The sequence below is a fragment of the Populus trichocarpa genome, chromosome 3 (assembly GCF_000002775.5).
Source record: "Populus trichocarpa isolate Nisqually-1 chromosome 3, P.trichocarpa_v4.1, whole genome shotgun sequence".
Taxonomy (NCBI): Eukaryota; Viridiplantae; Streptophyta; class Magnoliopsida; order Malpighiales; family Salicaceae; genus Populus; species Populus trichocarpa.
The window spans coordinates 10,076,131-10,103,830 of record NC_037287.2 but is presented as its reverse complement, the minus strand read 5'-3'; the positions used below and the strand labels follow the sequence as shown (position 1 = coordinate 10,103,830).

General features: G+C 34.5%; 3 protein-coding genes, 1 long non-coding RNA gene and 1 pseudogene across 9 annotated transcripts; 2 read left to right on the top strand and 3 right to left on the bottom strand.

The window, feature by feature from the left end:
* Positions 1–980: 980 nt before the first annotated feature.
* On the top strand, positions 981–2,840 carry LOC7461958 (RING-H2 finger protein ATL3). The gene has a single exon (XM_002304223.4). It carries the CDS (start codon positions 1,609–1,611, stop codon positions 2,440–2,442), a length of 834 nt encoding a protein of 277 aa, XP_002304259.3. The 5' UTR covers positions 981–1,608; the 3' UTR covers positions 2,443–2,840.
* A 1,776-nt stretch (positions 2,841–4,616) lies between these two features.
* On the bottom strand, positions 4,617–6,737 carry LOC7461957 (uncharacterized). Of its 3 annotated transcripts, none has more exons than XM_024597392.2 (3): positions 6,387–6,737; positions 5,711–5,800; positions 4,617–5,346 (listed from the first exon to the last, which is right to left on the bottom strand). In XM_024597392.2, exons 2-3 carry the CDS (start codon positions 5,792–5,794, stop codon positions 4,945–4,947), a joined length of 486 nt encoding a protein of 161 aa, XP_024453160.1. In that variant the 5' UTR covers positions 5,795–5,800; positions 6,387–6,737; the 3' UTR covers positions 4,617–4,944. The 3 variants fall into 3 exon arrangements, with proteins under 3 accessions (XP_024453160.1, XP_024453159.1, XP_052307323.1); XM_024597391.2 differs by having other exon boundaries at positions 6,001–6,732; XM_052451363.1 differs by lacking the exon at positions 6,387–6,737 and adding an exon at positions 5,942–5,960.
* Positions 6,738–7,262: 525 nt separating this feature from the next.
* LOC7461956 (ubiquitin-conjugating enzyme E2 34-like) lies at positions 7,263–10,849 on the bottom strand (annotated as a pseudogene).
* Positions 10,850–12,637: 1,788 nt separating this feature from the next.
* Positions 12,638–20,901, bottom strand: LOC7471608 (pumilio homolog 23). 4 transcript variants are annotated; one of them, XR_008058829.1, is made up of 12 exons: positions 20,511–20,901; positions 20,036–20,399; positions 19,366–19,672; positions 18,769–18,932; positions 17,869–18,012; positions 17,444–17,563; positions 17,014–17,199; positions 15,246–15,394; positions 14,566–14,748; positions 13,850–14,257; positions 13,221–13,363; positions 12,638–13,115 (listed from the first exon to the last, which is right to left on the bottom strand). XR_008058829.1 is itself a non-coding variant. In XM_052451594.1 (11 exons), exons 1-10 carry the CDS (start codon positions 20,783–20,785, stop codon positions 13,852–13,854), a joined length of 2,298 nt encoding a protein of 765 aa, XP_052307554.1. In that variant the 5' UTR covers positions 20,786–20,901; the 3' UTR covers positions 12,638–13,154; positions 13,850–13,851. The 4 variants fall into 4 exon arrangements, 2 of the variants coding, with proteins under 2 accessions (XP_052307554.1, XP_052307555.1); XR_008058830.1 differs by lacking the exon at positions 13,221–13,363 and having other exon boundaries at positions 12,638–12,741; positions 12,973–13,154; XM_052451594.1 differs by lacking the exon at positions 13,221–13,363 and having other exon boundaries at positions 12,638–13,154.
* Positions 13,109–13,672, top strand: LOC127905114 (uncharacterized). Its single transcript, XR_008058831.1, has 2 exons — positions 13,109–13,251; positions 13,343–13,672. It is a non-coding gene; the product is annotated as an uncharacterized LOC127905114 (long non-coding RNA).
* Positions 20,902–27,700: the final 6,799 nt, after the last annotated feature.

Sequence of the window (27,700 nt, the reverse complement as noted above, 5' to 3'; positions counted from 1 at the left end):
CGAGGCAATAACTGTGATATTGCCCGACTCATTAATTAGTTATGGTGACCAAAAACTTAACAAGCAGGGCCATTTTGACTGGCTCAAAAGTTTCAAATATTGCTTGAGTCACATGGTCGGCTCGGTTCCTAAAGGCAGCAGACACTAGGTATTCAATTCGTTGTTAAACTCTTGCTCTAGAAAAGGGGTTCACGTCTAGCATGCATTCAGACAACCTCATGGAGACCAAGTCTTTGGCAAGCCACCTGCATGACCTGATTTTAAGGTGGGTGGTCTTCGTTGATTTGGGAAAATTATGCACGCAAGGAAATTAGAAGGAAGATAGCGAGTGGAAATGAAAAAGGCACAATTTCTTATGGCAAATCAACTTGTCGCACAGACAATTCAACGAAGGTGTAAGTTCTGACTTCTGCGTACAATAAAAGGGTTCCATAGTCAGTCAGATTCCTGTGTTTCTCGACGAGGGCGGGCATTTCCAAGAAAGTGCCATGATACCAACCAAATAATAACCCTTTGAATTTGTGATTTACCCATCTTTCTCCGTAAGTTTGCACTAGAAATTTAAATATATAAAAACAAAACAAGAAGAAAGAGTTCGAATACAGGAAAATAGGATCGGTGATTTATTTACAGTGGGAGAGTTTACTAGCTTTCACTTTGGTTACTTTTTAAAAATGTTTTTTTGTATAAAAAAATAAAAAAATTATTTTAATATATTTTTGAAACGAAAGCATTTTTACCTTAATGTTAACTTAGCTTTGGATGCTGAAAGAATCTCAATTGTGCTATTAAGATACATGGAGGTTTTAGATTCCTTATTATACTGTTCAATTACCTACTTTTATTTCAAAATATGATGCGGCTGCGTATGGAATAGAAGGAACCATTGGCATACGTACACCAGAAAAGGATTGGACTTGTCAAATTACACCAATACCATTCTAGGAAAAAATAAGAAGTTGATTAGCAGCAGTAGTGAGTAATAATGATTGAATAATTTTGAGTTTTAAATTTTTAATCCAATTACAATTTCAAATTAAGATATGATCCTGTTGAACAGTAGTTTGGCAGGACTTTATTAAGGAATGCTAATTGTTTTATTAAGTTCAAAGGAGAAGGGAAGCACAGGAATGCAAAATCAAAGTTTCCAACTTGAAGGGCGTAAAGAGAGCAGAAGAAAGGTCAAAAAGATGGAGCACGGCACCACCTCCTACAATACCAGACGCAACTTTCTGTGAGTAAAGAAAGGGACACTCTTTTGGTATTGTAGGGTAAAGAGATTTTGGGCTGCATTTGTTTGCTTAAATTTGAAAGTCTTAATGTTCAGAATTCAGACCCAAGTATCGTCGTCTACTTGTTCTTCTTCAAAAGTCCAAGCCACCAGTCTTTCAATTCTGATTTACCATTCTTATCGAACGCATTTTCTCTTGCTCTCCTTAGTCTGCTTTTATACACACATTCATTCATGGCCACAACAAAACAAAGAAACCCCATTTGAGTTTTGAAGCGTTCTTTCACTATTCTCTTGTAATTCTCAACTGGGTTTGCTCCTCTGCTCATCTTCAGTCATATAGTTTGAGTCTTTGGTGTTACATTTTGTTATCCACCATGGGAAGATTAGATGACACAGCAACAGTTGAAATAGCAGGCAAGATTATGATTATAGCAATTATAGTTCTATTCTTGGTGGTGGTTTTTGTTATCTTTCTTCATCTTTATGCAAAATGGTTTTGGTGGCGCGTTGAAGAGCCCACTCAACCTCAACAATCTCGCCGCCGCCAACGCCGCCGCTTTGTCTTTACCCCTGGTCAAGACCCAGTGAGAAGAGGGCTAGACCTCTCTATACGAAGATCCTTACCAGTAGTGATTTTCCAGTCTAAAGATTTCCCGGATGGACTAGAATGTGCTGTTTGCTTATCTGATGTTGTAGAGGGAGAGAAGGCCAGGTTGTTGCCTAAATGCAACCATGGATTCCATCATGATTGTATTGACATGTGGTTCCAGTCTCATTCTACTTGTCCTCTCTGTAGAAGCTCAGTAGCACCACAAGCTCAAGGCTCTAGTGGTAACAATAACCTCAATGATTTGGAGCTGAATATTCAGTCTCCAGAGGAAATTTTGATTTCTGGGTATTCAATGGAATCTCCAGATTTTCCTACAAACGTGTTGTTTTGGGGGGATCAGACTCAAGTAAGCACTGGTGGTGGTTCCTTGGAAGAAGGACCTTCTTCAGCTTCTTCTGCACCATCATCATCATCTTCAGCTGGTGGGGGGCATGATGAGCCGCTTGTTATTGATGTTCCTGTGCATATTACCGATAGTCTTGCTGAGGATCAGGAAACCAAGTTGCCAACGCCTGCGCGGCTGAGGTCATTGAAGAGACTCTTGAGCAGGGAGAAGAGGGTACCTCCTAATTGTTCCAATGGTCCTGTTGATGTTTAATCATTGGACTAATTTAATCCAGGTCTTGAAATTAGCTATAGATGCCTGAAGATATAGCATTATCTCGGCATCATTGGGTTCTGCCATCTTTGAGAATCGGTGCTTCTTATTGAAGGTAAATGAGACTTCTTTAGTTGATTAGCTCAGTGTCTTGTGATTCTTGACGCTGAAATGGCAAGGTTTAATTAGCCTGGTGTACAAGTTCTTGCTGGTAACTCTGATGTCGCAACAGAGTTTCACAACATTTGTTTGAAATGAATATATTGGATTAGAAGAGTACCTACCAGGCTTCTCTGCTTAAACAGATGAACCAACGCATCTCTTTCTACAGAAGATGTAATTCTGTAAATTTTCTGTTCCAATGCTGATTCATCTGTTATAGAGCCGTTAATACATTAGTTCCTTGTTTAAGCTTTATGATTCACATGCCATGGGTTGAATGTATTTCAGATATGTATGAAATCATCGATATATTGCACAGAACTGGGCTGCATCAAGTGGTGGGCGGCAAGGTTCCAGATATGTTGAAACTTCCCTTCAAACTCATCTTAGAACAACCACTTGTATTGCTGTTCTCTAAATTGGAGAAATTTTGGGTTACATGACGTGAGATTGCATAGAGTTGTTGAGCCCATGAACAGCATACCCATTGGAAACCTTTTTGAACAGCGAATTGCAAATGCTACCAATCTCCTTTGACAAAAGCAGCGTCATTCTTTAGTTTGAACAGATCATCAACTATCCATTGAGTGAGTGTTTCTGGTTTCTTTGCCAATCACCTGTCCAAAACCCTGTTTCTGGACATGATAGCTAGGTACGAGGCAGTGCAAAAGCATAGTAAGATCTCAACAAAAATCCATATGGACTCGTCTTTCAAAATGCTTTTGCTGAAATTAACAAGACAGGAATCGATCACATGTTTAAGATTCCTAAAACTTTTGTTTATCAGATGATTTTGTTCTTCTGTTAACAATGTGGGGTTGATAGGGAAACAATATGCGGTTGATAGGGAGTATGATAATGAATATTTTTTAAATTGTTTTTTATTTAATATTTTTTTATTTTTTTATATTAATATATTAAAAAATTCATAAACATAAATAAATTATTATTTTTAAAAAAAATAAATTTTAACCAATGTTTGGACGCAATCGCAAACAAAGGCTAAATATATTTGGTATTCCCAAACAATAATATTAAACAGGGACTAAACTAAATATATTTAATACTGAGGTGTAGTGTATTTTTAATTGAAAATATATCAAAATAATTTTTATATTATTTTATTATTGACATAAAAACTATTAAAAAAACATTAATTTAATAACTTTTCAAGTCAAACACACTTTTAAAATATACTTAAATATAATTTCAATTATAATATCATACAGTCTCTAAAATAGTTGAATTGATTGAAACCTAAATACCAATCATAAATAGTTGGTATTCATAAATTATTATTAGAAAATATTTAAAAAATATTAATTTAATATTTTTTTAAAATTAAAAATATTTTTAAAACATACTCAAATACAATTTCAACCTTTATTTTGAATTGGACTAATGTATTTTATTTTTTTGTTTCAAAAATATTTTTTAAAAAAGGTTTAATTTTTTTATTTTTTTACTTTAAATTAAATTTTTTTATGTTTTTATATTATTTTAATATATTAATATTAAAAATAATTTTAATATATTTATAAGTAAAAACAATTTTAAAAAATAATTATTATGATATTTTTAAACAGTACCGAAACTAAATATTGACCGCAAATAGTTGGCATCCAAAAATATGCCGGATGGGCAACACCCGCACATAAGTTGGGTTTTATTCTCTTCAGACATCTGCAGCAGCAGACTTTCTGTCTTTTTTCGGTGCCCATCTTTTGCTTTATTTTGCAGTTCTTTTCCTTTGGGTCTCTTTTTCTTTCCGTCGAAATTCCTTCATGTTGACACTTGGGAGGTGGAACGAAGTTAAAAAGGATGAGAAGGAAGTCATCTGGGTATCGTTCAAATTGATAAACTTCTGCATGTACGGTCAATCTACTAGTGTTTGTAGCTGCTGAAAATTTAATTATTTTTTTATTTTAAATTATCTTCATATGTTGATATTGATTCTTTTTTATTTTTCCATGTGCATCAAATATATTGCAATTTGGATAAACACAAGCCAATACAAGGCAGAAAGCTCAATTGGCTACTTGGAATAGTTTTTTACTTTAATAGTTGTCTGGGTTGCACAGTCTTGACTAAAAAAACAAGCAAGCAAAAAGAAGGAGACAGATAATAGAATAAAACTAACAAGTTGTCCTGGTCTCGATCTCTTTCTATTATAAATAATCTACTGTACACAAATTAAAGCTGATTACTTGGATTCCAGATATTAGTTGTTTATGCCTCTCCGAATGATCAAATACACTTAGTGTCACCATCCTTCGACCAAGAGCTACTTCACTACGGAAAGTGAAGAAGTTTCAGTGCAAAGCTTTTGTCGCCGAAATGCTAAGTTACCAGGTAAACAGGTCCATAGGCCTTGACACCTTGGGGATTGTTAAGTTGGTCAAGACACACATAACGGTTCTCGTTCTCCACGCTCTTGGAACGGTTGAAAAGATTAGTCAGCGGCCCAGATGTTTGTCGCCGATACCTGATTTCAACTCCTCTGCCACTTCCATATATAGGACCGGAAACATGACCCTTTCTTGGATTTGAAATGTTAGAGCTATTTGTTGCTTCTACGATAGGCTTGGTCTTTTTCTCAGCATTCCACCATTTGAGGAGAGAGTGTTTCCAGGACCTCCTGTTCTTTTTCTCTACTTCCACTCTTTCTTTTCCAGATTCTGGATGTGGTAAAATTGACTGCAGATTCATTTCTCTTGCATGTTGTCTTGCTTCTTCCAAGAACTGATCATGGTTGTAAACTTGTTACGTTAAAGTAAAAACTAGAAGGCACTCTAAGAAAGTCTCTCTTGTCTGTTCAATGCTAAACAGCTACTCGAGATGCTTAAAACAGTTTGCTCAGCTAATGAGAAGTTTAGTTTTGTTGATCAATTAACAGCTATAGCACGGAGACACTCGCATTTATGATCCAATATCACATCATAGAACTTGATTCACTACAAAACTAGATATAAGGATTCAAATGACATGAAGACAAGTATTGTCTTTCTTACTAAATCTGAAACACTCCACGAATTGATTACTAGTTTCAGTTCTATGTTTAGAAACTAAGGTGAGAACTAGTTAAAAGCTAAGACAGGCTGCTTACCTGTGTAAAGTCAACTTGAGGATCAAACTCGTAAGCACCATGCTCGCTTGCCTCGTAGTTTTGGTACATTGGAGAGTTATTCATGTTTGCCTGGAAATCTTTGGAGTCAGTAACGTAAACCAAAGCTTTCAAGGTTAAATTACACAAACACAATCAAAGGCATCACAAAAAGAACATCCAGCAAAAGAGGTGAGCCATCAATTTATTTTGTAAAAGAGAGTAATGGAATACATGAAGCTAAGCAGTTAAACGATATTAAGAGACAGAAGATGAAGTGCACAATTGTCCACCTAGAGTTATATCTTTAGTCAGGAGAGGCAGCGCAGAGAAATAGATGCAGCGCAAAGAAGATGCTAGGGAAAATTGAAATATGCCCTCTGCTAATGAAAAGGAACTGAAGAAGGGTAAGGCCAACTGCCAGCCTGATACTTCATTAAGTTGTATTCACAGAAGAAACAAGAGCTTTTTGGTGGTTGAAATGGCAATGTAACCTCCTGCTGATATTTAGCTCGGAAAGGACAGGTGGGTAAGCTGGCTGGAAAATTCACCGAGGTCCTAACCAAAAGTAGTACTCAAAATCAGCAGAAAATCTGGCCAGCTACCAAATCCTTGAGAAAAGGAAGGTAATAAGATGGAATCATTCCGATGATTACTTTCCTATCAATTCTAAACGTACTAAGTAAGGCAGGCAGCGATGGAACGTCACAAAGTAAATGCTTGTTGCTCGCAGCGATCGTACTTGAGGACCAAACACCCTTGATTCATAGCCTTGAATATGAACTTTGAAGAGCTGGAAATATGCACGAAAGTGGAAGCAGTAGAGGAGCCAGCCAACAAGTCTTTTTAGCAATAGTACAGATTAGGCAAGTTGAGATAGAGGCTCATTCCACAAATTCAATAATGATAATATAAAAAAACAAGCAATTGTTACGGTTGAGAAAGAAATTATAAAGGATCCTTTTATGCTGTTGTGGGGTTTGGGGGATGTCGAGTATCCATGTCTGGCGCATGTCACGGAGTGATTTGGGCTCTCCTAGATTTTGGAAGGAGATATCCTCCCCCCCCCGCCCCACCAAGGGCAACAACAAATAATCGCAAAACTGAGGTGTAGTGGGGATTGTAACTCACTAATACAAGCTCATGCTTGTTTTTTTTAGGTTCCTCTTTAGCAGAACTATCACGCAGGAGCAGAAATTCATTTCCTCTAAAAAGAGGTTTCTTTGAGTTGAGCATGACTGCAATATCTACTGCAGATATCTCAAAATCATGGATGCTTTGTATCATTTGCTCAAATTATTCCCAACATTTTGCTTCTGGGCAAACCTTTTTCCCACATAGATCCTAAGAATCATTAGATTTAAGAGTGTTGGCATCACATACGAAGAACAAAAGGAACAATATGGTAATTTAACAGTTCTGGCCAAATCAGAATCAATACGAATCATAGATAATCGAGTGCGCATACAAGAATGTTTCACTTTGGACTGAGAAACAGAACTTGGTATGGCATTGATAATGTTTTTCAAGCGACAATGAGCAGAACTTCAAAACAGCAAGAAAACATTATCTCCAATCTGACATGCCAAACACAAACCCCAACAAAATTGGCATTACAATAGCATCCGAAGTACGCAAACTTCAAGCACTATAACAAACCACCAACAGTAATATTAGCGACAGTCAAGAGACCCAAGGGGGCATCCTCAACATTGACCTATCTATACAAGATTCTGGTAGAAACATGACAAAAATTTCCACTAACCCTTCTAAAATTTCCTTTGTCCATTCTAGATTTCAAAGTTGAAGTAGAGGCAGTGCCATCACAACACCAAAGATTGAAACCAGTAACAACATCATCCAGGTTGGGAATGGCTGCTTCCTGTTTCTTCTTGCATCCTTCGGGGTATCTACTCCCTTTGCATCTTCTACTGAAGAATCACCAAGTTTTTCCAACTTCAGTCAGCATTTATCTTCTCGTGGTACCTGTGATGACACTTGCTCTGAAACAAGCTGCCTGGCGTGTTGCTCCTGCTTATACTTCTCTACATACTCGGGAAACAATTTCTTGAATGCCGTGCTGTCATGGAGACGGAATTTAAATAACTAATTGCTTGATTCTTGAACTCAAACAAATTGATAGATCCTACTTTCAAGCAAGCTAAGGAGGCATAAGAAAAGTAACATAACCTTAAATGAGTGATAAACATTGAATCCTAGCTGCCTTTGCAGGAACAGGTAGGGGGGTGGAGGGGGGATTCTGACAATGGCTTAAATGCAAAATCAAAGATATGTATGCATAAAGGGCAACAACAACAGAGCCTCAATCCCAAATCAACACCATTCCAGCAATCATAATCCAAATCCACCTCAATATATAAACCAGGTATGCATAATGGGCAGAGAAATGCTTTGTGATTGGGGTAATGGATCCTCGGATAGAGGAAGCTTTATATATTGAGGTGGTGATTGGAGAAGGGTTTCTTTTTTATTTATTTATAAGGAAAAATAGGAAAGGTGGTGCACTGTACTTACTTCTTACAATTGAAAGCAAGAGAATCCTTTGCTAGGTGTCGCTTCTCAGCAGCAGTAGTGTTCACACTTCCTGTGGTAGGAGTGTTGTCAGTCTGCATAGCACAGATGCATCCTCGTTTGAGAATGTACTCCAGGGAAAGTAATAATATAAAAACTTAAAAATGCCTCAAATTACAGGTTCCCGAGGAACTAATGCATAGTTTTAACACCTTTTTCATGAAACATACCATAATTATGGTAACAACAAGATAATGCCAGCTACCCACCCGGAACACTTCCCAAACAAGTTAAATGGAAGAAAGCCGAAACGAAAATGGTTAGCTACAAATAAATTAAGCAGATTTGGTAATTAATAACAAAATAGATTCTGAAGCAAGAAGCAGTCCTAACAAATTACTACATTTAAAGTATTCAGGGAGTTCAGAGCCACAATTATCTCACCATGAAAGAAAGAAGCCCCGTAAGTATGCTGCAGTGATGAGGAAGAATGTTAGACCAAGGATAACAAATAACTGTTTCTTTATTATTTAGAGAGTTAATAAGCCTTCATCTGTTTTACCTTGATACAGACCACATGGGGTTCCAACTCTCTGGATGAACTGGAAAGCAATAAGATCAAGGTAAGCAAAACCAATTATCAAGATGGCTGAAAGTAAAATTTTCTAAGCATAGCAGCTTAAAGAACTTACAATCAATCATGGATAAGCATATTTTCTTTTGAGTCATGAATCGGCCATTGGGAGTGATCATGCTACAAAGATGAACATCACAAAAAAATTAGAATGGAGCCCAATCCTATAAAATAAAAGAGAGAGACACTGAAAAGATGATATACAGGAAACAGTTAAGTAGCAAGAAAGCACATTACATGATTCTAGGAGGTTTATAGGGATACTAGGGAGGAAACTTGATTTTTCCATAGTAAAATCCACCTTATCAAAAGGAAGTCAGAATTTCAATTAGAATAACAAAACAAGTGACACCACATTTTACTCGGGAGCAAGATAATCACACTGTTTCTGTATGCATCAAAGACATAATTAGCAAACCTGCAAATGGCGTTCCTTCACTTCCCTCCAACACATAATCTGAAACATGGTTACATAACATCAATAGCAACAAAACACATCAGTAAATTGGTAATATTATGATCACAAAAGGCAACAGAGAGCAAATAAAAAACAAAACACAAGGAGCAAAAATGAAGTTAAAAACAGAGTCACTATGTGCTATGAATGAAAGAACCATATCTCAAACCATCTGGTAACAATGCTAAAGTTTTCGTGAGAAAGTAATCTCTTCACTTTCCTTCTGTCATCAACTCATCTCCATTCCAAATAACAATGGGATATTTCATAGTGGGATTCATCCAAATACCAAACTATCCTTTCAGTAGGAGAAATGACACCTCACCACATCACTGGATAAGGCTGTAAAATCTGTTCCCCTTCATCTTAAGAATGAAGAGCAACTTTCTGGAACCTTTAACATTATCTTCATGCATTTAAAACTCCATGATTTTGAACTAGTCAAGCAAATCAGTAATGAACTGGAAAGCATTCACAAGTGTTTCGCATCAACTTTTCCACATAACCTTTTGAGTTTGAATGAGTACAAAGACACAAAAATCAGTGTTTCATGTGTTGCTTACAATATCTGCCAAATCTTCAGTTACATTTGAAGCAAGTCTAGACAAATGATTGGATATTGTATTTCCTTTATCCTAAATATAGATAGCAATAACTCTAGGTCATCACTCGTAAGCACAAGTAGATCGTGGAAAAGGCTAAGAGGAATTAAAAAAAAAACATGTACATTTTCATTTGAAAAAATCAAAAGAGGAAAGAAACAAGGATAAATAAGAATTTACGCCATTCGAGAATATCACTTGGGGAAGGACGGGCAACAACATGAGAGACTGGTTCCTGCAAATTCATTGTTATACAACAACAAAAATCATTGTCAAATTAAAAAAAAAAAAAAGTGAAATGAAGTTTCATCGAGCAGTAAAGGGTTGACATTTGGTACTACAGACTACAGAGACATTCAAGCATTTCAACCATCACTAAAAACCCAGTAAGCGAAACATCAAACAACCATGTGATCTTAAAAGAAAAAAAGATGCAAAACAAAGCAGCGTATGAAAACAAAGCTAATCATCTATGACAAGAGAGGACACTGTTTCCAAAAAGAAATGAAAACCCTAGATTGACAAACTAACATTTATAAAAAATGGGTAGCAATTGACAGAACCAATCTTTACTCTAGCTCTAGCCGCATTATTATTTCACTACGATGATATTGGAAAATAGGATAAAATGGATTGTATACTTTACAGAGAGCTCTATATTCCTTCTGGAGTCGCTTGACACAAGATTTCTCAGCCATGAATCAGCTTACCTACTCCTCCTCCTCCTCCTCCAATAATAAATTAATATAATTGGTTTGAAGTTCCGCAACTGGATACTGTTAAAAGAAAATTAATTAAATTAGTTAGATCATCAACTACTTCCACTAATCGGGTAAAAACCAGAATGAATCATAGATAAAACTATTATTAATATTATTAAAAAAAAAAAAAATTTAATGAATATATTTAATAAAATAAATTGAGGATCATATACGTAAATAAATATTAAAAAAAATTATTAATGTTAACTAAAGATTAAATCATGAAATTAAGAGATAGATACATAGTAAGATATCAAACATTGTATCGTGGGTAATCATTAAAATATTTATAATTTAATTAAATAACAATATATAATTTGAATTTTATTAAAACAAAATAACTTTCTTATATAACCCCTTCTTTTCTTATTATTATTTTTTTATTTCAGAAAAATATAACTTCATTGCATTATTTTATTTATTTAATAAAAATGAAAAGCAATGATAACTACTGTAAAAAAAATGGATGATTTAAAATAAGAATAAAAAATATCTCACTAATTAAAACTCATCTATCTTATTTAGGTTAAAAAAAAATTGCATTGTTCATATAAACAATGAAACTCCATTAAGTTTTTCAAGGTTTTTTTTTTAGTATAGTGGAATAATTTGTATTCTTCTGTGATGCTTTTTTATTTTTTTATTTTTTTTCTTATCTACATAAAAAAAAATTATATGAATAGTTATGTAATAATTCTCGCTTTTACATAAATAGATAATTACTCGGAAATGCCTAGTATTTAAGGGGTTAATTCGATTAATAAGAAGAACATTCTTTCGATCTCGGATTTCAAGTTTCACGTATGTTGTTGGTTTCCAAGATTGGAGCAAATCCAGGATCATTGGCATTGGAGAGGGGGAGGATGTGACATTTTTTATTGGAGGAGTCAATTTTATCTTTTGGAGGGCTAAAGCTGTAAAGAGATCTTCAAGAGAGAAGGATCGTATATTTCATTTTCTCAAGGATTAAATCAAAATTCTATAAAGAAAAGGGACCAAATTTTACTATTATCAGAGAACGGGCCTGCTTCCCTTAGGTTCGTCCCTGTCCAGTCAGAATCAAATCCCTCGAGCCACCCTAAGTTCCAGCCTCCGACCAAAAAGTGGTGATCGGTGATAGTTTCTTTGGAGACATGTAGGTGTAAAAGCCGCAATATTCTCATTTTCTTTATATAGAAGAAAAGAGCAAAATTTGTAATGGCAACATGTTGTGTTGTGTTTTACAAGTGTTCCTGTGAATGTAATAATAAATATTTTTTATTTAAAAATATATTAAAATAATATTTTTTTTTTATTTTTTAAAATTCAGTTTTAATATTAAAATATCAAAATAATTTAAAATAAAAAATATTTAAACTCAATATCAAACAATCTTTATCATTTAATGATGAAATGGATTCTTAGCATGGACTTTCAAAAGAAATGGCAGGAGTGTTAAAAAACTAAGAAAATATTTGAGAAATATAGTTTTTTTTATTTTAAAATAATATTTTTTATTTAAAAAAAATTATTTTTAACATCAATATATCAAAATAATCTAAAAAAATTAATCTTAATAAAAAAATATTTTAAAAACTAAAACAAAAAACACTCACTCTGTATACTCATGGGTTGGGTTTATCCTATAAATAGAAAAGATCATCTCCTTACACATTATTATTCTTATTATTTAAAAAAATTGTTTACGCAATCACTCTTAAGAAAACAATAATAGAATTGGTACAGAACGCAACATCATGATTCATGATGATAAATTTAAGATGTGTTCGATGAAACAAAATTCTGGGCATGGTTGGCAAAGCATCGCCATTGAATGATGAAGCTTTTGCAACTGAAGACAACGTTGGAGCATTTGCAGCTGAATTATCTGCGAGGAACAGCTGTTACCAAACCAAACATGTTTCTAAGATTTGTAGATCCAACACTGTGCTATTGTCACTGTCCTTGGAGTTGGAGGCTGAAGCACTGCCTAATCACACAATATAATACTGATCCTTTTAGCTTCCCCAAAAGGACTGGTGTTGAGATCACGTGATAAATCACATGACCTTCTTACAAATGTTTTACAAAACAACCAAAATCGGGTCAGAGTCACTAAACATGTAACAGTCAAAGAAAAGCACATGATCCCACTGTTATCAGATCCCAATTTGGATTTTTACTGGTAATTTAAAAGAAAAAAAATCAGTAAGTTTGGTATAAATCACTTCTACTTGTATGAACCACTACATGGTCTCATTCTATCATATCATATCAGAAATCATTGTCACCTCACTCACCAAGTAGCATAACAAAGAGCAAACCACCAACAAAATGAAGTCATACTCTAGAGCGCTGGCTGCTCTTGCTCTTCTTCTTTCACTACTTCTATCCGCCTCGTTAAACAAAGCTCAAGCAGAGGGTCGTTCTTTGGCACCACCATCTACCACTTCAGTATCAAGCAAGGCTTCAACTTCACAGGCTTTCAGAGATTTGCAAGCAAATAAGAACCCATTTAAGAAAATTGGTTCAAGCTTCAGAAGAATACCTCCAAGCAATTCAAATCCCAGACAGAACAAGTAACTCACGAGAACAAACAGTTTCAAGACCTTTTTCCACCATTTGCTGTTTTCCGGTAATTGATTTAAATACCCTGTTTTTTTGTCCCAGGTGCAAGCCTCAACTAGGCGACTGAAAGAATCACAAACCAGAAGATTCAAAGCGACAGCATTGAGTGTAGCTGCTCTTTTTTTTTTTCTGTTTGCGTGTGTTCCATTCATTCTTTAACACCCTTTTTATGTAGACTAGAGTTTATGTCAATACCCACCAAATGTAATTGCAGTTCGTATCGCTTTTACAATTTTTTGCTACCATAGGCACAGACAATTAAGTTTTACAGTAATATGTAATCCCGTCAATTTCTTATATGTAAAAGTAAATGATAATTTCATCTGTTATTTGAAAAGGTCTATGATTCACACATTCCAGTCTAAAACAAAATACTCTTAATACTGAACAAAATTTGAAGCTAAGAGCAAGATAAAAAATACTATTAAGTAACAGAACTCGCACCTCCACTCCAGTACTCAACAATCTTTGCACCTAAATTGCTACACTATATTGTCTACGCAACAAAAGTGAGGCCTTACAAAAGTGTCAGAATTAGAGAATTCATACCATCAAACTTTTAACTTCTTTCTTGAAGCTTTTGATCGCTCCTCTTGTCCGTGTCGTTTGTTCTTCTTCAGGTCAACAGACAGAAAAGGTTTCTGATTTACACTCACTGTTGCTTTCTCATCAGAGGCACCACCATGACCCTTCTCGTGCTTCTTGTTTTTCACTTTCATGACATCATCAACCACAGCGTGCTTTGCATATTTCTCTGATGAGGCCAAATGATGATCAATCTCTTTCCTCACATTCTTTACTCCTATTGCGAGTGATGTGCTCTTGGAAGTATCAGCAAGGAAGGAGTCACTTTTTGATGACTTGACCTCACCAGATCCAAATGCAGCATAAAATTCTTTGTAAGTTGATTGTTTCGAAGCCTGTCTTGATCTCCACTGATCAGGCCGGTTAGCATATCTGACACGGTAAACAAAAGGCAAAACGAAACCAGTATCAAACACAATAGTAAACCATCAAAACCAGCCAACAAATGCCAAATGCTTCATAAGTATCAACTATCATCTTGTTTTCCCTATTGCATACTGCCCATGTAAATTAATTTCAGATCACAATACAGGGTCCTAACTGAAGTGAGGACAAACCAGAAAAATCTTATCATGGCTTTTACTACCCTTGAACAAATGCAAAAGGCAAGTAGATTTCATATTAGAACTGATCACCTTAGGAGCTCAATATTCAAAACTAAAATACTTCACGTAGCTTACCCATCAATATCTAATTTTCTTAAGAGGTAAGGGCCTTGCTTGGTCTTGGGAAGCTCACTTTGCACGGATAACAAGTCTGATGCTATAGCTTCTCTTAGTGACAAATTACTGGCACTAAAGCACTTTTCAACAGTAAATGAACCGGACGAGTGCATTGCGAGCTCTCCAAAATGTCCCCGTAACCTTCAGAAGTAGAGAGTAATCAACATTAAACAAAAGGAAAAAGAGAGAGAAATGAAATGAATAGCCAGCTAAGTAGAAAATTCAGTATTCGGAATTGATGAAAAATAAGAGTTCTATGTTGGATTCCTAACTAAGATTGAACCCTTGATAGTCAAAAAACTGAGATATAAACCAGATATTTTCAAAGAAAATAGTACACTCAAGATTGACTTTGCATTACACGGCACCCAAGGGTAAAATGGCTATACTTAGTTTAACTTTGTTCCCAAAATGAAGGAAAAACAATAGCACTAGAAGGCGTGAGGGGAAAAATAATTACAAAAATTGGAAACTAATTCTATCATAGTTAGACTGGAAAATATAAAACTTTAACCCCAAAGTTACCCTTTTTTTCCCAAAGCAACTCCTTCAATTATTGTTCAACCAAAAATAAAGGAACTAAGAAGAAATTAAAACTCCTGAAAAAGAGAAACAACCAATACCGTAGCATGACATACTTATTAATTAGTCTGTGCTTTTGTTTTCCAGACGCATCGGAATCTAGAAATGCTTCGATTGTACGAGCTCCCCCTACATCTTTTGCAGCTTCAAGGACATGGTCAACTTCCATGGATGTGAGACTCATTATATAAGGCTGTATGAGTTGCTGCAAAAATACCAAATATGAAACATTAAAACAAGGAATGAAAAGATTGCCAAATATCTCCATTAGAAGCCAATTAAGTTAACTGAGCATGTTGGAAGTTCCTAGCACGCCATGATAAACTAAGATAAAAACAAATATTAATTGCAGTAATGAACTTCTAAGTAGCCACAACATGCTCAGTTAACTGTGCATTTGAGATTTTAATACAAATATTAATTGCAGTAATGAACTTCTAAGTAGCCAGATCACAAGCACATTTGAGATTTTAATATACCTAGTTCCAGAAGAAGTTTTTGATGAGAGATATCAATGCACATATGAATGCATGTGTGTGTGAATATAGTCAAGAATATGAAGGCATGAGCCAAAACAACATGGGGAGGGTAAAGAACAGGGTAGGCTGGGACAGACAATGCCTAACCCTGTCCAACTTCATACCATCAGAAACTTCTTTATTGTTTGGTTCCTCACATACCTCTTCCTACAGGGGATATAGTTACCACCCTCCCTCTGGTGAGAATGATCTGTTAAGTACCCAAATAAATAAGCTTAACTATACACTACAGCAAGTATCGATAAAAGAATACACACTTAATTGTTTTGAAGCACAGAACAAAGAACAGACAATCTGAATAAAAGTTCAGCGAGCAAAGGGCCGATGAGAAAACTAAGCAATTAAAGAAAGACAAACCTCACAGGCTTTGAGCTAACTTGAATCCTAAATAGCCACAACAATGTCAAATCTGCCAGACTTCTAAGTTGGTAAAGAAAATAAACCACACCAGAGCAGAGAACACCACACTCACTTTCCTGTTTGCCCAGCCAGAGGCTTTTTTACAAGAATCAATTACAAACAAACAAACAAACAAACAAAAATATTTCCTTGAAAATTCAAGTCAACAGGTATTTCAAATTTTCAAAGATTCAAACCAGCATACTCAGATTCATGAATTCCAACAGAAGGACAGGCAGATTAGTAATAAACCGATTGTATTTGTATTAGATTGAATTGCATGAACTAATATATCAAGGTGGATTAGGAGAAACAGATCCGATGGTTCAAGATTGGAAGTTCAAAGCAAAACTAATTAACAAAGGCAAAAAAACCAAGTCCACTAGTAAATCTATCTATGCCAAGTCTCCAGCTCAAGATCAATAGAACTAAAGCACAGAAGCAACTGTGCATGAATGGTAACGCAACCACTTTCTAATCATTAAACTATGATGGAGCATGTGGATGTAGAATTTGTGAGTGCCGGTGGTGGTGGTGGCTGTGAAAAAAAAGGGAAGCTTGCTGGTTGAGTTTGAGAGCAGGACAAGAATAAGAGACCCAGTACTGTAAAATTTGTTGATGTATGTTAAATGTCAAAGTACACCACGAGCACACACCACGCTTGCACACACATAAAATACAGATCAAATTTGAGAGGCAAATGGTGGGTCCTTAGCATTAAGATTGCACAGCTAGCAATGGCTTTGTTTCCCTATCATTTTTATTCTTTTGCTCATAAAAGCAAAACATAAAACATATTTGCAGCAATCAGTTGCAGCAATCAGTTGCAGCATGGTAATGGACTTGAGCAATTACAAATGCAGAAATGAGGCAAAAAACAGCTTACATTTTGAAATTTAAAAACTGCCTGCAGAATCAGAGAGCCCATAACATGGATCTTGGCACCACTTGGCCACTTCCAATTGGATTTTTCCACACAAGCAAAGTAACTTTCAAGAAACAATATTCGATCAACAACAGATCTAGGAGACTCATTTGGCAAACATACTGCATCAGCAAGGGCCTTACAGACCTACAAACAAGCAACAGGAATGAATGACTGCCGTTGTTAGATTATGTACGTGTATGTATATAATAATCTTGATTCTTTCCTTTTCTTTTTAAATATATGGAAGTGTAAAAATCTACTATAAATTGCTTTTCAACAACTCGACAAAATATTTAATTTTTATTTCCTAAAATTATTGCAGGATCTTAACACATGCATGTATCAAAATAAAAAATGTCAAACAAGAAATGGCGTTTGAGTAAAAAACCTCATGTTCATGTGTGTGAAGCCTTTGACTTGTAGCAATAAGAGATGCAATAACTCCTGACTTCCCCATTTCAAGAAGATCCCTAAATTTTGGACCAAGTTTCTCCCAGATAAACTCCATCTAGTAGTCAAGAACATAAAAATACTGCATCAGAACTCAAAGACACTGTAACTTGGGCACATTATCTTGCACCGTGAATATTAGTTGTTGAATGAAAGTATAATGGTTAGCTAAACATAGCAAAATTATACAACCCTGTTCATATACCAGAATAACTTGAACTCATAAAAAAGAACTTCTCATAATATTACAACCTAATCTTGGTGCAAAAAAGTAAGGTGTGCTGAGATTTTGCCAAACATTCAAAAGATGAGAAGTAAGAACTACAGGCTGAGTTGAGAGAGATGCAATCTTATAACACATACTTGTTCGCGATCTCTTGCATGAGAAACTAAGGCTTGAACAACAAAATTGCCACAATGATGGGATGAAAGCTCAAATAGAGATTTCCTGAAAATCTTTGTGAACATTTCATCATACAAGCTTTCAGGACTCACTGCCAGGATTACCTGTAGATTTGGGAAACTTAAAATATTCAAATTTACAAATAGCTACTATCTAGAGAGAAACAGCACAATAAAAAAGTTCACATATTACAGCATGCAACCTTGACGACAATGTGTGATTATCCAAAATTCTGAACCCCTTCACATAACTGGTCCTTAAGCATTTATTACAGCATTAAAAAAATTATTTACAAAATAAAAAACCAAATGCACAGAACTTGCAATCCTATGGAAGCAGAAATGTTATTGTTACCATGGAATAGCTTGCTCAGATAAGTGACAGGTGGGGTTAAGTGTGTCACCAACCAGATAGTAGAATAATATAAACAAAAAAAATAAGAAAATTGATGGTATTTCAGGACTCACAGCAGCAGAGCAATTTCATAAGAGGACACCTGCAGATACTTGACATTTTAAAATTGTTTACAGGGAACATGATAAAAATTGCACCTAGAAGATAAATCTTTAGTATAACAATTTGGTTATCATGGAAAGTTTATTAGTATCTGTAATCATACTTGTGGTTGTAAAAAACAAATGTTGAGGATGAGTTTCTAGTAGAATCTTTTCATTATGATTCAAACTTGAAAAGTGTAGAAATAAATGCACCTTAATTAGGCACACCAGGAGCGCAATGTAAAAACAAGTAATCACATTGATACAGATGCAATTGAGAATATGACATGATACATAGGATGCATGTGTCTAATTAATGGATCACACTGATTTACCACATTAACAATTAAATATTTTACTCACCTCCATTAGGTGGCTATACGCAGCTTCTTTCATTAACTTTACAATGTCACCGACCGCTGTCATTTCTATGAAGTTTCCTTCTGTTAAATTTTCTTTTCTGCAGTCAAGTAGGACCGGAATTATCTGTAACAACTGTTGATCATGCCCAGCAAATAACTTCAAAGCTGTCTGCCAAGAGCAAAAAGCCAATTAAATAGCATGAACTTGATGAAGACAATTAAATCATATGAATAAATTAAACCAGCAAACAAGAATTTGCAGGGCTCAAGTCACTTAACAAAGTGCAACAAACACAAGACAAACTTCCTTAACACCAACTCATCATGGGAGGTGGCAGTGTGTCTAAGGGTATGGGGGTGACAGAGTCTCTGAACACAGTGAAAGTAGAAAGAAGAATAGCTTTCTAAGCTTAAGAAAGTTAGCTGAACACTGGCAAGGTAATTTTTACAACTCAGACAAATCTTCTGGAGACTGTACATCTCAGCTTAGAACTCCTAAATCAAGTAATAGTCACTTAATCTTCTTATTTCCATACAGCATCAATAATTCGTGTAACAAAGATACAGCACAAGGAGATTCAAGGGGAAACTTTCCAACATGCCTGGAAAACCAAACTGCTGTACTGATCAACTAGAAGGTATTTCACATCTTCTTCACTACATTTCAACATTCCTGATACAAGAAACTTGAGTAAACCAGGAAATCCTTGATGATGATGTGATAAATTGTTCCCAGGGGCTGAAGAAGTGCTGAGGTTCAAACGCTCTGCCAGAATCATTGATGGTTTTGCTCGATGGAACACTGGGGAATCTAATGGCACTCCTCCACAAAGACAAAGAAGACTTCGGAAAACATGAGATCCATAGCAGTTACACATCATATCAACAGGACTAGCTACAATTACCTGACAAGGATCAAATCAAATATAAAAGAAAATAACATGAGATCCAAAGCGATTACATATCATAATTACAGAATTGGTTATAGTTACCTGACAAAGATCAAATCATATTGAAAGGGAAAGTACGTGTCATTAAAAGCCATACTCTACTTAGTCATTTACTTCTTCTATGGAGAAGATATCGGCAATTTTTTGCCATTTGGCTGAACAATAATATTCGCTGTGAAAGCCATAATTGTTGAGAAAACCCACAACTAAAAGCGCACAACATTGATAAACAGTAAGAACAAAAGGGAAGCATGTTTGCCGATACAAGAATCTAAATGCATCATGTTATAAAAGTAAAAAATGTCACCTAATTAATACCTTGCATATATTAGTTAGAGTCTCTTCAATAACAGAATAAGCCTCATCGTCCTGAAGATGCATAGCTAAAGACTTGAGAGCTGTCTCAGCAACATGAGAACCAGACCTATCCATTGAAATTAAAGGAAAGACCTTTGCACAGCCTTGGAGGAAATCGCAAAGATGGTCCACATTACAGCCCTCAAGTAGGATTTGCAGAGTGTGGCTTATATAATAATCAGTTGCCAGCTCAAATTCTTTGCCTCTAGCTTCTTCAAGAGCATTGCCACATATGACCGGACGCTCCTCCAAATCAACGCCGTCACTTTCAAAAAGATTTACAATCTCTGAAAAATATTTGGTTGTTTCAGGATCAACCTGTTTCCTACAAGCAGATTCCACTGCTCAGTTACATTCTTATAACGGTAAAAAAAAATGAAAAATGAAAAGAGATTGCCAAAAATAAAAAACAAAGGTAAAGCAGAAGGAACTATACCTTACAATTGATGGTTGTGGCTCTGAGAAAGTATTTTGATATTTTGATGACTTTTTGGGTTTCGCAGTTCCATCAGTCGCCCGCCCAGAAACACTTTTGTTGGAATTATCAGCATCAAAACCAAAACTGCCATTCTTGGCCTTCCTGCTCATACCCTTTTTCTTTCTGCCCTGATTATATGATTTATCCTCCCTGCCCATCAAGTTATCTTCCACCAAATTACAACAACTCCTGTCTCTTCTTGACGCTAAAGCTTTTGAACCAACAGAAACCATACGCACCCGCAGCAAGGCTTCTTGCCTTCTATGCAATAAACTGACAGGATTGAAAGAAAATCAACTGAGAAACACAAAAACCTACCTTAAACCCTAATTGGAGTGGCCATAAAGATTATAACCGTCCGTTTTCAAACGGTGGCGTCTCCTGGTGAGGCTTTTGGGCCCATAAATTTATATGTTTTCCCGGGCTCCTTTCTTTTGTTTTCTTTAAACTCGATAACGGTTTAGGGTTCTTAGGCCCATCACTACTTGCGTTTTGACTTGCAAATTTAAGAGTAGGCTTTCTTCTTCTTCTTTTTGCCCATCATTTTAATTTTCTTGTCGCAAGTAGTTTACGAGTTGCAACTTTGGTAGAGTGTTTTTTTCCTCTTGTCAACATTTGTATTTTGTAAGTTGAGTTTTAATATGTGAAATCGAAGAACAAATTATACAAAAAAAAAATTGATAGAATACAAAAATAATACAATTACAAAAAATTTATTAATTTTTAAAGGCATAAAAAGGATGGCTCAAATTATGAAAAATGATAGAGTTTGGGCCAAACTGTAATTAAAAAGAAATAGAGACTATAAATACCCCATTTCTTTCTCCTTTAGAACCAGCAACAACACTAAAAAGAGGGGGGGATTTCATTTTTTCTATCAAAATTGAGAGAAGGAGAGATAAAAACATAACAAAATTTTACAACCACAAATAAGTTGGTAGGAGAAAACACCACTTGACAAGAAAATGAGTAAGAAACAAGTGTAAAAATTAGGAAGAAAAAAAACTGGGGGTCGGCTGCATGCAAGAGAAAAAAGGGCTAAAATTTCTCAATCAATTGAGGGGTGGAATTTAAATTATCATCAAGTAAGGACTCTTAAATCCAATCCTACGAATTAAGCATAAATTCAGTTTGAAATTATACAAATTTCTTGAATTGAAAATTAGGGTTCTTGAACACAATTTGGGGAAAATGCAAAATTATCTAGAATTGGATCAATTAAAGTGTTATAGGTTACCTTGGATGTGAAATGATGCAAGAACAACAAAGAAAAATGAATGGGTCAAAGATACAAGGTAGCCGACAATTAGGTAAATAAATGAGAAGAGTAGAACTTATGATTTTCTTTGTCAAATTGCTTGCGATGTGCTGTTATAAGGTGAAAAATAACTAGAAAAAAAAAAAGAAATTATCACATGGAAAGGAGAAGGAACACTTAGTTTACTTTGGGCCAAGTTCAGCCAAGACAAGTTTAGGAAGGGAATTAGGAGTTTTGAAATTTCATATAATGATAATGAATGAGTTAGGTGTAATGAAAAGTTTACTAATAAAGAGACCAAGTAATTTTATGATATGAGAACTTGTAAATCGGTTTTGTAAGTTAGGTAAGGTGAAAATGAGTTTTTAGGCCATATGTATGGCCTAAGGCATGTTTGAGGGACAATTACGAGATGAAGGAAATCGTGGAAGTATAATAACATGCATATTCTTGAGGTGATCCTAGATCACCTTACAAAAATTTATTAAATTAGCGTCAACGGCCTTAGGAGATCATAATGAGAAAGGTTACCATGTATATGGTGTGGGTAGGGTTGTATCGGAGGAGGAAAGGGGGGATTGGAGATACATGTCACCCATTGATGAAAACTGGATAGATTCGTCGTCTTGATTCCAGAGAAGATTCAAGCCTGAAGACAATAGAATTTGGGAAAGGCTTATTCATAGAAGTTGTAGTCCAAGATGTTTGCTTTCTAACGAGTCTAACCTCGCTTAATTTAGAGCTCTAGAGCTCTAGATATAGGTAAAAATTTGAGGGGAGGTCGAGCTGTCACCCCTACTGGCAGATTCGGCAAGATTGACAAAACAGGGAAAATTACCCACATCAAGGGCAGGAACCGATTTCGTTCCTTTCAGAAATTTATAACTTCATGCCTTGAAATTCATAAGGAAATAAACCATACTCAAAATGAAATTTTGTAATTGTCTGTTAGGATTTGATAATGAACCGTAATTTTAAGAGGTGTATCATAAATGCAAATGTAAGAGAAACAATTGTAAAAAAGAGTAAACGTTGTCATTATTGTTATTTTGAAAAATATAATTTGAATATGGGATAATGGGTTGTACTCGTGGATTCAAGAGAAACTGCAAGAGGAGTACAACAACAATAAAGGAGCGCGAACCGAGCTTATGCGGCAAGTATGTATCCTATACGTATATCATCCCTAAATAATGGTGATTTTAGTAGTTTGTTTTAAATTGTGAATCTTGTGCCTATATAAAAGACCAATGAAAGAAAAGATAAAATGGAATGAATGGGAAATGAAAATCAGATTTGAGTTATGGATCTGATCGAGGATGATGAATGATGGTAATGAATTTCATGAATAACCGCTCCTTGGATTTGATTAGCTTGTCCCAAATATGAGGGGCTAATGATGTTAGTAAGGTTTGTTAACATCAGCATGACCATTACAGAAGATGAGGAATGTTGAACTTAATTACCTATTTGGGTTGAGAATAGTTAATGATATCAATGGGTGACGTTGATATCGGCAAATTCATGAAACTTGGTTAGCTTTCCTAAAGTGAAAGCTAATGATGTTAAAGATCATTGACATCGGCATTTCCGAGGATACTCTAAGGTGGTATGGAACATTGATTGTCTATTTCGGTTTAGAAATAGCCAATGACATCAACAAGTTACATTGATGTCAGCATTCATAAGGATTTGATTAGTCGATCCCGGAATGGGCGACTAAAGGCACTGATAAGAGTCATTAGTGTCGGCAATGACCTTTCTGGGTTCGGGAAGAAGCAGTACTGTTGGTATCCTTGATGAAAAAGAAAAGGGGATATACATTTGTGAATAATTATAAAATGAAAAGGTTGAACGATTCCGGAAATGACGAATAAGGATGTATTGATGGAAAGTTAATTGAGAGTTTTCAAAAAAGTATGATGACATACTGTTGAATATATATTTAATTATATGTGCATGTATTGTATGATTTTTCCTTCTCATCTATACTTATCCTTACTATATTATTTTAAAAACTATGAAATTATAGGTCCTTCCCACCCACATCAGGAATAACATTTAGGTCTTTTAGTTCCCTTTTATATGGATCAGGAATCTAAGAAAACAACTATGTATTTTGTTTTCTTTTAGTAATTATGTAACTTAAATTGTAATAGTATTATCTTTATATTAGATGTCATAATACAAGATTGTACTATTTTGTGTTTGAAATCATGACGTTTGCATGTCCCCTTCACTTGTTAAATTATGCATGTTTAAATTTTAAAGAAAATGAGTAGTTGTTATACGTATATTAATGAATGAATTGTTGAGTTGAACATCAATGCAATTGTAATGCGATTGAGAAATGAGTACAAGATGATTTGTCGATAACTTGGAACCTTCCGGTATAGAGGAGACTCTACCAAAATTTCGTTAGAAATTTTAGAGATTCCTATATAAGTTCAAAAAAAAAAAATTCTCCCATGTTTCTTTTTTCCCTTTATATGAATAATATAATGATTTTGCTAACGAGGATGTTACATTATCAGTCTCAATAAAAATATTTTGATTCAATCCATACGTAATAGCATTTTATTATTATTTTCAAATATGTCTAATTTAAAGAATGGATATGTGATTATTTGTAATAAAATTTTAGAAATAAGCATCAAAATAGTATTTTGGTATATACAAGGAAAAAGATAATGTTTTTTCAGTAATAAAATAACTTAATTTTCAAGATATTATATGATGGTGAGGGTTGACCTTAAACTCAAACCCAAACATTCAATGGTAGGTTTTGGTTAGGGTCTGTCCAAGTCCACCATACATATAGTGTATGTCTAAGCAAACAACACATCTCTTATTTTATTAAAAAAAAAAAAAACATGACTTGTCCTTTAAAAAAAAACAAGAAGAAGAAGCTAAATGGGTGGGCTTCGACTTCCAAGCTCGTGCGTGTCAAGGCCTTTTCTCTCAGGCTAACCGTACGGGCTTGTTCTTCTTGAGCACTCCTAACCTCTCTTTTTTTAAGTAGCCCTTAACATTTTTTTTAAATAGAATAAAATATTCATTAAATAAATTTATTAAAATGATAGTTAAAGAATTATTCAATTATACTATAGTTTTTAGAAGATTTGAGCATTTTATTGTAATATTAAAAACTACTTTATAAATAAATATATATTAACCTAATTTTCAGTTTAAAAAAAATCTTTCGCATGAATGTTTAAAAAGAATAAAATATCTATTTTGTTATATTTTTTTATATAATGTTTTTAGATTTATTGTTTTTATATTTTTTTATAGTTGCATAAAAATAATTTATTCATGATTGTTTTTTATTTCAACTTGTTTTCATGATCATAATAATTTTTTATTTTAAAAAATACTTTTGGTAAAAAATAATTATCATAAAAAAAAAATACATGAACAAGAAAATTGAGTTTTTAATTAAAAATAATTTTTTCCTCATTTATTCAAATCATTGAAAAATTTACAAATATTTTTTTAATTTACATTACTTTTTATTCAATAAAATATAAACCATGTTGCTAATAAAATAGACATGTTATTATCATAATAATAATAAAAAATATGACATGAATAAGGAAATATAATCTTGACTAAAAAATACATTTTTCTCTATAATTGTTTTTTATTTTTTTTATAAATATCTATTTTAATTTTCATTCATAAAAATAAATTGCAAAAAGTGCACGAGTAATGTAGCTAGAGATAACTAATATTTTAAAATTGCACAATGATTTAGTTTTGACCCATAGAGTAACCTTGTTATTATGAAGTAATTATATATGGCTCAAGCCTAATATTTACAAATTATATTATACTTTAAAAGACTTGAGAAAAACATTGTGTATGTATTGTGTACAAAAACCCATTGCATTGTGGACCACACTATAGACATACAGTGTTTTGCACTGTAACACTAGGAGCGTTGTTTTTGCTGTTTTTTAGTCAAAAAGTGTTGTTGGATCTAGCTGGATAGCGTTATCCAATGCTCTTAGGTCTAGCTCTATAGCCAAACCCAAGAAGATTAGATCACGGTTGCCCAACAGGACCCAGCAATAATGGATCCGGTTGTCCAACAAGACCCAGCAACTTTTGGAAGAAGCAGCTGCCCGACAGAGTTTGGTCTGGCTGCCAACAAGAGCTAATAACGTTGAGTCCGACTGTTTTTAGATTGTTTTGATATGTTGATGTTAAAAATAAATTTTAAAAAATATCATCGGTATCTCTTAGTAAAAAACACTTTGAAACGTAACTTCTACTTCACTTCCAAAATACCCTCGGTATCATAATTGATCAAGCATAAAATAAACTATACTATGGAACTCATAGATATAATATGTTGATCAAAATTGTAAAAAAATCGTACTCTTTTAATCAACTAGAAACAACCACCAATATCTAAGTAAAGAGTCATAAAATCCTTAATACCAATGATTATATATATTCTAAATACTAGGAAGTAGGAACTTCACTCTCATGCATATCATTCTTAAAAGAGGTCACAAATCAAATCTAAATTTAACAACTAATCACTCATATTTTATACTTGTGTTTACTTTCTCAACATCACATTTAATTAGGGTATTTATTTATTCCAAGGCTGCATTATTATTTTTTGTTATCATTATTTCATATTTATTTAATTTCTTTTAAAAATAAACTATATTTATAATTGTAAGAAAAGAATTATACCTAGAAAGAACTTATCTTTACAAAATATTACAAGAAAAATCATGCAAGGTAAGGAAGATTCAAACAAGCAAGAAAAATCACTTTCATACTTTCTTTCAAATGATTCTCTCCATCAAATGCTTAGTTTAGGTGTAATTTCTCTTTAAAATTGCACACCCCACATTGCTCTTCTAATTTTAGAGAGAATCCCACCATCTATGCAAGAGAAATTAACAAAAATAACGTTTTTCCTCCTTTTAATGGCTGACGGAATGAACATTAATGCAAGAGTGAATCTTCCTTACCTTGCAAGAGTGAATCTTCCTTACCTTGCATGATTTTTCTTGTAATATTTTGTAAAGATAAGTTCTTTCTAGGTATGATTCTTCTCTTATCATAGTTTATTTTCTCCTTTATCTATTATGGTACTAAGTGCATGTTTAGGAGTTGGGTAGGTATTGTGTTCCAAATTATTTATTGTTTAGAAATATATTCTACGCTTCGCTTGACTTGAGTCATATTCCTATTAAAAAACTCCCTGTAATACTTGTATTCCCTTACTGAACGGAAGGGCCAGCCGGCATAATCCTGTGAGTCCGGATCCACATGTCATAACCTTTCTAACTGGCCTAGAGCTTAAACACAAATGGCGTCTCTGCACACAATATAAACAAATAGTGGGGAGAGGCTTGACGGAGACTTCTGTGAGGACAAAATTGCTTTGATCCGGAGAAAAAAATGAAATAAAATATGGCAGCGGAACTTGTTTATTATTTATTTATCTATACTTCCTCCCGGATCTCTTTCTTAAGCTTCCCGCCCTGCTCCTGATTCCGTTCCGGTGGCACCTTTCTCCGGCCTGACGCCCTCTTCAAGCTTGCCTGCCCTCAGTCTCCACTCCAGCTTTAGTTCTTTCCTTTATTTTCATTTTCTTTCCTTGGGATGTCTTGCCCTAGGGAAGGTACTTTTTAGTTAGATTGATCCTATCCTATCTCCTTCTTAGCTTAGTCGAAAGCTAGAGATTGATTGCCTTTCACTCGAAGTCAAGCAAGTTTCCTCGGTCAAGCTTATCCCCCCCTTTCCCCCATTAAAGAAGTTAATAGACGAGGGGTGACGTGGCTTAGCTGGTAAAGAGGCCGGTTGAAAGGGAACTGAATGCGTTAAGTCTTCACTCCGGATTCCACGTTGCAATCTCAGCCGA

What these genes read in the sequence shown, in the direction of transcription:
- LOC7461957 (XM_024597392.2), bottom strand. Translation starts at nt 5,794, where the DNA reads ATGAATAACTCTCCAATGTACCAAAACTACGAGGCAAGCGAGCATGGT. An exon ending in CTCAAGTTGACTTTACACAG is followed by an intron (nt 5,347 to 5,710) that starts GTAAGCAGCCTG and finishes AACCATGATCAG; the next exon opens with TTCTTGGAAGAAGCAAGACA.
- LOC7471608 (XM_052451594.1), bottom strand. Translation starts at nt 20,785, where the DNA reads ATGGTTTCTGTTGGTTCAAAAGCTTTAGCGTCAAGAAGAGACAGGAGT. An exon ending in CCACAACCATCAATTGTAAG is followed by an intron (nt 20,400 to 20,510) that starts GTATAGTTCCTT and finishes ATCTGCTTGTAG; the next exon opens with GAAACAGGTTGATCCTGAAA. An exon ending in ATGCAAGAGATCGCGAACAA is followed by an intron (nt 17,564 to 17,868) that starts GTATGTGTTATA and finishes CTTGACTACTAG; the next exon opens with ATGGAGTTTATCTGGGAGAA.
- LOC7461958 (XM_002304223.4), top strand. Translation starts at nt 1,609, where the DNA reads ATGGGAAGATTAGATGACACAGCAACAGTTGAAATAGCAGGCAAGATT.